This window comes from Bufo gargarizans, chromosome 2 (genome assembly GCF_014858855.1).
Source record: "Bufo gargarizans isolate SCDJY-AF-19 chromosome 2, ASM1485885v1, whole genome shotgun sequence".
In the NCBI taxonomy this organism is placed as follows: Eukaryota; Metazoa; Chordata; class Amphibia; order Anura; family Bufonidae; genus Bufo; species Bufo gargarizans.
Window position 1 is genome coordinate 497958538 of NC_058081.1, and position 12767 is coordinate 497971304.

Below are 12767 nucleotides of genomic sequence, written 5' to 3' on the forward strand. Positions count from 1 at the left end.
AGGCCGCAGTACTTTTAGTGCTGTGCTCAGTGACCAGGAGGCCGTGGAGCAGGGCAGAGAAGGTCACTGGAAGGGGTACATGATGTCCTTGGATCAGCCAAAAGCGCTTGATCGCATTGACCATGAGTACCTCTGGTCTGTCCTTCTGAGGTATGGCCTATTGGGGGGGGGGGGGGGGGGTTGTTGATTGGCTTAAGACCTTGTATGCAGGAGGAGACAGTTTCCCACTTGTGAACGGTTGGATTGGCCGCCCTTTTGAGGTGGGATCTGGGGTTTGCTAGGGTTGTCCTTTGAGCCCGCTATTGTACGTGTTCGCGATTGAGGGTTGATCGTGGCCGTTGGCGAGTGTCAGGATGGACCGGGAAGCTACGGAGACCACATTGAGGGTGGTGGCGTATGCTGAGGACGTAACTATCTTTGTGTCCTCGAGAGGGGAGGCAGAGTGGGTGCTGACGGAGGTAGAACGCTACTCAGAGTCATCTGGGTCCAAGATCAACCAGGATAAGTGTGATAGTCTCTGGCTGGGGGGTGGAGATCCTGGTTTTGAACTCCCGGACACCCTTCCAGAGCCACAGGAGTCTACAAAAGTCCTCGGCATTTAATTTGGCCAGGGGGATTACCCCCATCAAAATTGGGACAGCAGGCTTAAGCTTGCCGCTCAGAGGCTGGACCAGTGGAAAGGTTGGTCTTTGACCCTTAAGGGAAAGGGTGAACATTATCAAAACCTACCTGATCCCTTTGCCGTTATATCTGGGCAATGTGTGCATCTTGCCAGAACCTTTCTGGACTCAGGTCTGCAGTCTGTTCTTACAGATGTTATGGGGAAATAGACTGAACCGTGTCAGGAGGGAGGTTACTTACCGTACGAGAAGACTAGGAGGGTTGGGTATGGTCAACCCTTTGGTGTTCCTGCTAAACACCTCTATTAAGATTAATCTCGCAAGCCTCTGGAAAGAGAAGGTGCCTCCGTGGGTAGTCTCCTGTCGGGGACGGTTTCAGCCTTTCTTCCAGGAATGGGAGACAGGGGGGCAACTGAAGGATCTCCGCACTCGACATGGGCATCTCCGGGCTTATGCTGCCCTGGTTCTGAAGGCATTACGTCGGTGGGGTCTGGGGATGTGGGAAATTAGGACCCAGTCAAGGAAGCTCGTTGACCAGAGGGTTCTGTTGACCCATTTCCAGAAACCTCTGGCCCTCAGGGACTGCCCAAGTCGGGATCTGGGGGTCAGGTTACAGCTTTTGAATTCTATTAGGATCCCTTTGAAGTTTTTCGACTTGACTTGGCGCTGCTTCCATGGCAAACTGTGTGTGAGGGACAATCTGAAGTGTAGGAGCTCTGAGGACAGGGGGTGTCCCCAAGAGGAGTGCGGTGGTGTGCTGGAAAGCATGGACCACTTCCTGCTTCATTGTCCCTTTAACACAGAGGTTTACACCAGGGTGGGGACCTCCATCGGCTGGCCTAGGCTGGTCTCTCTTTCCTATGCGGAATGGGCCTATGGAGCATTCAGACACCTGGGTCGTAGGGACCTCTGCACTTTATTCCTAGTCAGCTCAGTGGTCAGGTACTACACGTGGCATGCACAATGTTTTTTTTTTTTTTTATCAAATCAAATCATTTTTGAGTTTTCCAATTTTATACACACAAACAGCTAGTATTTAATCATTTGAATGAACAGACATAGACCCAATTTGGGTGCAACAATAGTTAAAGACTAAACATATATAGTTTTATAACCCCATCCCCCCCTCCCTACCCTAACCTGCACCATGCCATGTTGACATTGCACCTGTCCCTTTTTCTTGATTTCTGGTGTTATATTCCTGCTCCCCACCAAGTCCTACCCATCGATAGAGCTATATAATAGTGTTCTGATTAATTCATTGTCTAGCAGGTCACCCCAGTTGCATGGTTAGAAGGTGTCTGGAGGGCAATCCAGGCGTCCTTAACCACGATCCCCAGATAGACTCAAACTTCTTAATCGTTCCTCTTTTATAGTACACTCCCCTCTCTAATCCAATTATCACATTCATACGTGCAATATACTCCTCTTTAGTCGGTACTGTAGTGCTTATCCAATATTTGGCTATCAATTTCCTAGCCTGATATAATGATCTACTTATACCAATACTAATATCCTCTGTGGAATAGTCTTGCAATAGGCCCAGTATACATATCAATAGTCCTGTTGAAAGTCTGATTTTATATACCTCAAAGATAATATCCAGTACCATTTGCCAAAAAGGGCCTATAGCAGTGCAATCCCAAAACATGTGGAGTATATGTGCGTCAGGAATACCACATTTGGGGCAGTTAGATGTTGCACGTATACCTAGCTTATGAAGAAACATGGGTGTCCTGTATACCCTATGTATTAGGTACAGCTGTGAAAGTCTATGCATCTCACACAATGATAGCATGGGGCTCTTAGACAGCACCTCCGTCCACTGTGCATCAGTTAGGGGGCCTACCTCTCTGGACCACTTCTCCCTAACAGTCAAAGGAAAACAGTCCTCATAGAATGAGAGCAATAATGATAGAATGAGAGCAATAACTTGTAAAATACTGAAATCACTCCGGTGGTTTCTCCCCCCCCCCCCTTCTAATTTGTTCCCCTATCATAGACGCCTGTACAGTCAAATCCATTGTCTTTCCCTGCACTGTCAAGGAGTGCCGTAATTGTAAATAGTGGTAAAAATATACATTGGTGAGATTAAACTCTTCCTTCAATTGCTCAAAGCTTTTGAGAACCCCCTTAGTATAAAGTTGTAATACCCAGTATATTCCCTTTGTTTCCCAAGTACCAAAGCCTTTCAGCTTAATTAGTTCAGGGAGATTGGGATTGTTCCAAAGAGGTGTAGGGGCATTGCACCCTGAAATTTTGGTGATATCTTTCAATTTCTTCCATACTTTACAAAGTAAGTTTACACTCGGGAAATAGTCTGGGGGACGAATAACTGAGCCAAGTTCTAATATATAACCTGGGGGCCTCCCTCCCATCAAGTGAGACATCAACGTGCCCACTGAGCCCAAGGTACCCATTGTACCCATGTTTTACATTGCTGAGCCTGTGCCACCAACAAATGCAACCACGGGTAGGGGATCGCCAATCCACCAGTATCTTTCTTCCTTTGTAGGGTTTCTAAACAGATTATTGGAGACTGCTTATTCCATATTAGGGCCCTCAATAAGCCCTGCAGCATGCACGATGTTTAGTCTCGACACAGCGCAAAATCCTCCCAGTGGATGAGATGGTTAGGAACATTCTTGGAGACCTGGTGAAAGTGCGCTCTCTGGAGTATGAGAGGTTGGGCACAGGTAGGGCCTCTCTCCTCTGGAGGGGTTTTGCCTTTAGGGTACCCTATCCTGTTGTCTCCCTTCCTGGTGGTGGGTTGATGTTGACACTCTAGATTTTTGTTTTTTTTTGGTGGCTGTATGAGGACATAAGGCTTCCAGGTGCCGAACTTGGGCTTTAATGGTTGTGTGTGGGTGAAAAGCCTCACTGGGTGGTATGGGTGGTCTGCTATGTATTTTAGTTTATATGTCTATATGTATATTTGTATGTATATTTGTATATATTGGTATGTCTATGTTGTATAGTGATGTATATATTTTATAATTTGAGTTGTTGGGTGTAGTGTTAGGTTGGATGGTGGGTAAATGGGGGGAGGGTTCTAGGGTTCCATGGGACATTGGTGACTTTGGGGGTATTTGAGAAAATACTGGGCTGCTTCATGGATGTCTGTTATCATGTGCTGGGGGCATGGGATGCGGGACCAGCTCAGTGCCCAAAAAAAAGAAAAATTAATAAATAATAAAAAAAAATTATGTGTGTTGTATTGGGGAAACCCTTTAAGAAATACAGGATCTGTACAGAACAAGTAATGTAATGTATGTACACAGTGACTCCCAGCAGAATAGTGAGTGCAGCTCTGGAGTATAATACAGCTGTAACATTACTTATCCTCTACAGGATAAGTAATGACATGAAAATGATTAGTTCCAACCAATCAAGTAACAAACCTTTCTGTGTTCAGCTTAATATACTATATTACCTCCCGTATCCGTGACTGCCAAACATCCACAAATTCTGGCGATGTTGCATTGACCAGGCTGGCATTTTGGGTCCACTCTGGGCATGTCCACTTGGGAAGTGAGAGCATTGCAAGGGTTGGGGTCAAGAAGGTAAAAGTTCCTCCTTGTAAGATTGGTAATCTATAAAATATAGAATATTGGGTGATACTTGCCATTCCATCTACTCCTGTTTATATTTAAGGGTACATTCACACTGGACATATTCGATACAGACTGTGCCATAGAATTGCAGTACGAAAATCCTCAGCGTTTAACAGAAACAGCAAAGTGGATGAAATCCACAGCAAACAGATTCACTCATAATTTATGTGTTTTTTTTTACCTTGGATCTGTTGCAGATTTTGTCCTGTGTGGATGTACTGTCAAGGGATATTTTTCTAAAGAAGTTGTGCCACCATTAAATGTTGTTTAAACATAATTCAGCATGAAAAGCTAGTTACTTTTGTAATTGTATTTTATGAAAATGTTTCAGTTGCAAAATCTTCTCTTTACTTCATTGCTCATAGCTCCCCCTGGTGTTTAACCTGTATAGTAATGTGCACATCCACCTGCTCATACACATACTGCGTTCAATACTTAGGCCTCATGCACACGACCGTATGTATTTTGCAGTCTGCAAAAAACTGATCCGCAAAAAATATGAATAACATCCGTGTGCATTCCGTATTTTGCAGAACGGAACAGCTGGCCCCTAATATAACAGTCCTATCCTTGTCTGTAATGCGGAACGGAAATACGGAAACTAAATGCACACGGAGTACCTTTCCTTTTTTTTGCGGACCCATTGAAATGAATGGTTCTAAATACGGTCCACCAAAAAAAAAACTGAATGGACATGGAATGAAAATACGTTTGTGTACATGAGGCCCTAGGGCTCCTTCACACGACAGTATGGCTTTTTCAGTGTTTTGCAGGCCGTTTTTAACGGATCCGATTTTCAGTTTTTTGTTTCAGTAGTGTTTCAGGTTCTGTTACATTTTTCTGTTCCGTTTTTCCATATGGTATATACAGTATACAGTAATTACATAGAAAAAAATGGGCTGGGCATAAAATTTTCAATAGATGGTTCTGCAAAAACGGAACAGATACGGAAGACATACGGAGTACATTCTGTATGTGTTCCGTTTTTTTTGCGGACCCATTGACTTGAATGGAGCCACGGAATGTGATTTGCAGGCAATAATAGGACATGTTCTATCTTTGAACGGAATGGAAAAAAGGAAATTCGTAAACGGAATGCATACCTTTTTTTGCGGAACCATTGAAATGAACGGTTCTGTATACGGACCGTATACGGAACGCAAAAAATGGCCCGTATACGGAATGCAAAAAACATTTGTGTGAACGAGCCCTTAAGGAGAGAGCTGCAGCAGAAAGTACACACCCTTGAGCTGTCAGCTTGAAATAAATTTAACAAAGCAATTGGGGAAATCGCTCCTGGATTTATGCGAGATAGCCTATTCTAGCTGTGTTAGAAAGAGATTGTCATGTACTACTTGATGTCTGATTTTCTTTTTTTTACATCAACTCACTCGTCCTCTATTATGCAGTAATTAATAGGACATTTGAAAATGAGGTTTCTGCACCAGATAATCCCCATCATTACCTTTTAATGGATTCTTTCATTTTAAGGCTCCATTCACACATCCGGAGTGTATTGCGAATCCGCAATACACCTGGTCGGCACCCCCATAGAACTGCCTAGGGCATGTTCTATTCAGGCCGCGCTCTGGAAATGCGGATGCGGACAGCACACTGTGTGCTGTCCGCATCCATTCCTGCCCCATAGAGAATGAATGGGTCCGCACCTGTTCCTGATAATTGCGGAACAGGTGCAGACACATTCTACGGACGTGTGAATGGACCCTAAGGCCCCTTTCACACGAGCGAGTATTCCGCGCGGGTGCGATGCGTGAGTTGAACGCATTGCACCCGCACTGAATCCTGACCCATTCATTTCTATGGGGCTGTTCACATGAGCGGTGATTTTCACGCATCACTTATGCGTTGCGTGAAAATCGCAGCATGCTCCTCTTTGTGCGTTGCGGTGCGATAATCCACGCAACGCAGGCCCCATCGAAGTGAATGGGGTTGCGTGAAAATCGCAAGCATCCGCAAGCAAGTGCGGATGTGGTGCGATTTTCACGCATGGGTTCTAGGTGACAGTCTATTCACTGTATTATTTTCCCTTATAACATGGTTATAAGGGAAAATAATAGCATTCTGAATACAGAATGCATAGTAAAATAGTGCTGGAAGGGTTAAAAAAATAAAAAAGTTAACTCACCTTATCCTCTTGTTCGAGTAGTTCCCGGTCTGTTCTTTGCTAGCTGTGGGCTTGGGCTAAAGGACCTGTGGTGATGTCAGATCACATGCTCCATCACCACGGTGATGGACCATGTGATTGGAGCATGTGATCTGACATCACCACAGGTCATTCAGCCCACAGCTAGCAAAGAACAGACCGGGAACTACGCGAACAAGAGGAGAAGGTGAGTTAACTTTTTTTATTTTTTTAACCCTTCCAGCACTATTGTACTATGCATTCTGTAGTCATAATGCTATTATTTTCCCTTATAACCATGTTATAAGGGAAAATAATACAATCTTCAGAACATCAATCCCAAGCCCGAACTTCTGTGAAGAAGTTCGGGTTTGGGTACCAAACATGCGCGATTTTTCTCACGCGAGTGCAAAACGCATTACAATGTTTTGCACTCGCACGGAAAAATCACGCATTTTCCCGCAACGCACCCGCCTCTTATCCGGGCAAAAAACATGCCGCCCCTGTGAAAGAGGCCTAAAGGTGTTGTTCAGGATTAGGAAAACATGGCTGCTTTCTTCCAAAAGCATCACCACCCCGTCCACAGGTTGTGTGCAATATTGCAGCTCAGCGCCATTCACTACCACGGATCTGAGCTGCAATAACAAACACAACCCATGGACAGGAGTCTATGGCCCTGATTTATCACGCCTTTACATCAGAATACTGGCTTAAAAAAGTTGCTAAATTTGGCTTTTTCAACTTTTTCCTCTCACTTGCACAAACATTTTGTGACTTTTTGCATTTTTAGGCCCCTTTCACACGAGCGTAATGGATTAGGTCCGGATGCGTACAGGATGCGTTCAGTAAAACTCTCACCATTTTGCAAGCAAGTTCAGTCAGTTTTGTCTGCGATTGCATTCAGTTGTTCAGGTTTTTCCACGCGGGTGCAATGCGTTTTGATGCGTTTTTAACGTGCGTGATTAAAAAAACGGAAGGTTTACAAACAACATCTCTTAGCAACCATCAGTTAAAAATGCATTCTATCCGCACTTGCTTGCAGATGCAATGCGTTTTTCACGCAACCCCATTCACTTCTATGGGGCCAGGGCTGCGTGAAAAAATATAGAACATGCTGCGATTTTTCACGCAACGCAGAAGTGATGTGTGAAAAACAACGCTCATGTACACAGACCCATTGAAATTAATGGGTCAGGATTCAGTGCAGGTGCAATGCGTTCATGTCACGCATTGCACCCACGCAGAAAACTTGCTTGTGTGAAAGGGGCCTTACACCACTCGTTCACGTTTTGAAGTATGGGTGGGAAAGTGGATGTGGTTAGCCATGGTAGTGAGCTTCATTCCAGATTGATCTCTGAGAATTAAAAAAAAAGTCACAAATAAGTTGCAATCTCGCTTCAGTAGGAGGGTGGAGTAGGGAAATTGGAGTTGGTTTTCTAGACAAAAAAGTGTTAGGTATAAGGATGAGACAAATTTATAAAAAAAACTGTGACATTTGATAAATGTGGTATAAATTCCTCCCACCACAGACTCGAGCAAAACTGACTTCAAATATTCCCCTATGTTTTTCTAATCCTGGACAACCCCATTAAAGGAAACCTAACCTAGGGCTATAGTGAATTCCTTTTAGCCTAGAGCGCCGCAGTAACTATTGGGCATGATAAAAATCAACATTCTACATGTGACCCAATTGAGTAAAAAGTCTGGATTTGTACCACAAACCAAAAGTTATTGTAGTCTACTTCTTTTTGGCCCCATATTGGTGTGATTTTGATTTTTCAGGCAAAGCAGTTTACGGGCTATGGGAATTGTGCAGTATTAGGCCGAGTGCACACGGCCGTGGAACACGAACGTGAGCGGTCCGTGGTATCCCGGCCTGGCATCCTGCTGACAGCAGGAGAGCACGGCGTGTATTACTGTAGTGCAGCGGCAGCATGAAGAGCACGGCGTCATAGCAACCAATGACGTCATGCACTCCTGCTGTCAGCAGGATGCCAGTCCGGGATACCACGGACCGCTCACGTCCGTGTTCAGTGTGCATTCGGCCTTAATAACAGTTTTAAAAAAATGACTGACTGTGAGAGCAAGAGGGCGCAATCTGGAATTAGTTGGGGGGGGGGGGGTGCATCAGAAGCAATGTAAGAAATATTATTTTACTGAAAAGAGTAGTAAATGCTTGTAAAAAAAAAACTTCCAGCAGATGTGGTTAAAAATCATTGGTAAGTGAAATTAGCCAGATCTGGGATAAACCTATTCTGACATCATTTCTATAAAATTTTCATTAATCTGGCATATGAGAATATTTCAGTTTATCAGGTGTTAGATTTTTTTTAATATTACATTTATTTACATTTTTCGACTATGAAATATCCAATTTTGGAATGTATAATCGTTCTGAAACTCCAGTATCACATTTCAGGACTACTTTGCTGCTATGTAGTATTTTGAGGGTTTCTGGCCTAGTTATCCATAGAAACCAATCAGGGCTCAGCTATCATTTCTAAAAGGGGTTGTCCAGGTTTAGAAAACAACATTTCTCATATCTTCCAGAAACAACTCCACACTTGTCCATGGGTTGTGACTGGTGTTGCAGGTCAGCTCCATTGAATGGGGTTGTGCCGTTATATCACACGCACAACCCGTGGATCCGTTGAAAAAAGCAGCCATCTTTTTCTAATCTTGACAACCACTTTAAAAAACCTCAAAAGTTTATGGCTCATTTAGACTGTCCAATTGTCGAATGTTTTACAAACCCTCGTTTACGATAATCTGCCAGTGTACATGTGAGATGGAGAAACAGTCACCATTGTCTGAATACTGATTCACTAGCACTGTCACTCTGTGTTTTGGCCACTAGATGCCGCTGTTTCTTAACACAGCTAACATTGTGCAAGTATTTGAATATTCAATTGTAGGTGGAGACTCTCTCGGTCTGGAGAAGAAGCAGGAAGCAGAGCAGCATACATCTTAGAAGAGAGGCAGAGGGGCTGGGGAACAGAATCCGGTCGCATCCAGGCATCCTGGAGTCCTGGAGTGGCCGGAGTTGCAGCTGAAGGAGGCTGATCGCAGTCCAAGTCCCAGAATCTATCCGGAAAATTAGGATCTCTATGCATCTAGGTCTGGAGCATTCTTCAGTGATCGGAGGTGCAGTGGAGTGACTTCACAGTTTGTTCCAGAACTAGATTCTGTTCCGAGGAAAGAGCATCGATTTCAGGAAGCTGATGAGAACGGCGGAGCAAAGTTACAAACCCTGCAGAATCGCATGTTGTGGCAGAGACTTGTTGTTCGGTCCGGAGCCGCCAGCGAATACAGTACAGACCCGGGTCAGTAAATTCGTGCATGCACCTCATAGAAGTTTTGGCGCCTAGAGACTGAGTTACGGCCTGTAGTTAGCTAGTTAGGGCTTCTATCTTGTGTCAGGCTGAAAGTGTTGCTATCATTAGTACCAGGAACTCCAGCCAGTTTAATGTGGTTGCCCAGAAGTGATTCTTAGGCACATGCTATGTTATCAGTTAAGAGAAAGGGGGGAATTCTGTGTCATTTGCAAGATTGTAAGCTCTTGTGTTGCACCGCAGGCTAACCCATCCTACGCACCCAGTTATTTTCTTTAGGGTAATAACAGAGTTAGCTCTGCTCGCAGTAGGTAAATTGCACAAGTGTTTTCTGGCTACCATCAGAGGGCGCCGTGCTGTGCAACATAGGGGTCTCAGCCTCTGGGCTGAGTGTATGTAATCTAATTTTATGTTCACTGCATTTGGGGTTGTGTTTGATAACCAGTTACAGTAAAAAGTCTGTTTTACAAAAGCTGGTGTCAGAGTTGCTTTTCTCGTTCGTGACTTCACTGTATCCTGGGGAGCCCACCCCAGTAGACTGCTTATATAAAGGTGCTGCGGATCACTCATTGAATGAGTATAAAATGCTCATTTATCGGGTGAATTCATCTTTTGTGAGGGCACCTAAATCATCGTTTATGGGTGGGCATTCTGCTGCCCAGAAACAATAAATCTGTACGAGGACGAGACATGACATTAGCCGTTGCTTGTCCTCATACAGTGGAGGTCATGGCTGCATGGAGAGTTGTGGAAAGGAACTCTTCCTTCCTGATACAGTGTAAATGCACCTTTACACTCTGGTTTATAGGAGACTATTTACTATTATACTTTTGATACACAAGGTCTATGTTTCGTAAGATGTTTGTCCAGACTCCGTCCTTGGGTCTTGTATAACTCACTTATCTGCATTATCACAATGAGCAATCTCTTTTATGACTTGAGTAAAGCAAAATATTTCTGGCTGTAAAATAGTAAAACATTAGGGGTTCCTTCCCAACAACTGAATGCTTGTTCAGTGGGGGGTGCAGCGCTGTATTTACATGAAGCAATCACCTCCACAGTATGAGAACAAGGTAAATTATGTGCTTCCCCGAAAAACAATAATTTACTTGCCTCCTTAAACAACAGTTTCACCCAATGAACAAGCGTTTTGCTCGTTCATCGGGTGATCTGCTGCACCTTTAGACGGGCAGATTGTTGGGAACGAGCGTTCACAGAAATGTTTGTTCCTGATAATCTGCCTGAATATCAGGCCATTTAAGTCCACTTTAAGATTGTGACTGATCTGACAGGCATCACTGACTTGTAGAAAGAGGAATGTCCTCTTCTGTCAAGTTATTTCATAGTAATGATTATTAAAGTCAATCTCACAGTGGTTTATGCACAGCTTTTCTAGAAAAAACTACTTAGCTATTCAATAGTGGTTGTCAGTAGTCTTTGCTTTACATGAAAAGTTAAATATGCTGTCCCATCTGAACATTTATGGCATATCGATAGCATATTCCATAAATGTCTGATAGGAGCAGGTCCCAGAGTTGGGATATTTTATTTATTTTATGCACTTACAGTCAGGTCCATAAATATTGGGACATCGACACACATTTTTGGCTCTATACACCGCCACAATGGATTTGAAATTAAACAAACAAGATGTGCTTTAACCACCTCAGCTCCCCTAGCTTAAACCCCCTTAATGACCAGGCCACTTTTTACAATTCTGCACTACACTACTTTCATGGTTTATTGCTCGGTCATACAACTTACCACCCAAATGAATTTTACCTCCTTTTCTTCTCACTAATAGATCTTTCATTTGGTGGTATTTCATTGCTGCTGACATTTTTACTTTTTTTGATATTAATCGAAATTGACCGAAATTTTTGCAAAAAGACATTTTTCACTTTCTGTTGTAAAATTTTTCAAATAAAACTACATTTCTATATACATTTTTCTCTAAATTTATTGTTCTACATGTCTTTGATAAAAAAAAATAATAATGCAATAAGTGTATATTTATTGGTTTGGGTAAAAGTTATAGCGTTTACAAACTATGGTGCAAAAAAAATTAATTTACGCACTTTGACTTTCTGAGCACCTGTCATGTTTCCTGAGGTTCTACAATGCCCAGACAGTAGAAACACACAAATGACCCCATTTCGGAAAGTAGACACCCTAAGCCTAGGTATTCGTTGATGGGCATAGTGAGTTCATGAAAGTTTTTATTTTTTGTCACAAGATAGCGGAAAATGTTTTTTTTTTTTTTCTTACAAAGTCTCATATTCCACTAACTTGTGACAAAAAATACAATTTTACATGAACTCGCCATGCCCCTCACAAAATACCTTGGGGTGTCTTCTTTCCAAAATGGGGTTACTTGTGGGGTATTTATACTGCCCTGGCATTTTAGGGAACCTAAAGCGTGAGAAGCAGTTTGGAATCCAAATGCGTAAAAAATGCCCTGTGAAATCGTAAAGGTACTCATTGGAATTTGGGCCCCTTTGCGCACCTAGGCTGCAAAAAAGTGTCACACATGTGATATCGCCGTACTCAGGAGAAGTGGGGCAATGTGTTTTGGGGTGTATTTTTACATATACCCATGCTGGGCGAGATAAATATCTCTGTAAAAGACAACTTTTCCCATTTTTTTTATACAAAGTTGTCATTTTACAGAGATATTTCTCTCACCCAGCATGGGTATATGTAAAAAGACACCCCAAAACACATTGCCTTACTTCTCCTGAGTACGGCGATATCACATGTGTGACACTTTTTTGCAGCATAGGTGCGCAAAGGGGCCCAAATTCCAATGAGTACCTTTTAGGAGGGCATTTTTAGACATTTGGATTCCAGACTTCTTCTCACGCTTTAGGGCCCCTAAAATGCCAGGGCAATATAAATACCCCACATGTGACCCCATTTTTGAAAGAAGACACCCCAAGTTATTCTATGAGGGGGATGGCGAGTTCATAGAAGATTTTGTTTTTTGGCACAAGTTAGCGGAAATTTTTTATTTTATTTTTTTTCTCACAAAGTCTCCCTTTCCGCTAACTTGGGACAA

The 12767-nt window shown here is 43.1% G+C and overlaps 1 protein-coding gene across 5 annotated transcripts in view; it reads right to left on the reverse strand.

Moving 5' to 3' along the window:
* The window catches only part of LOC122926514 (solute carrier family 23 member 2-like), a 150382-nt gene that overhangs the window by 42447 nt on the left and 95168 nt on the right, over nucleotides 1-12767 (reverse strand). For all 5 annotated transcript variants that reach the window (XM_044277900.1, XM_044277901.1, XM_044277902.1 and 2 more), the window contains one exon: nucleotides 4054-4213. In XM_044277900.1, the coding sequence (XP_044133835.1) occupies nucleotides 4054-4213 (160 nt within the window). The remainder of the gene's footprint in view (nucleotides 1-4053; nucleotides 4214-12767) is intronic.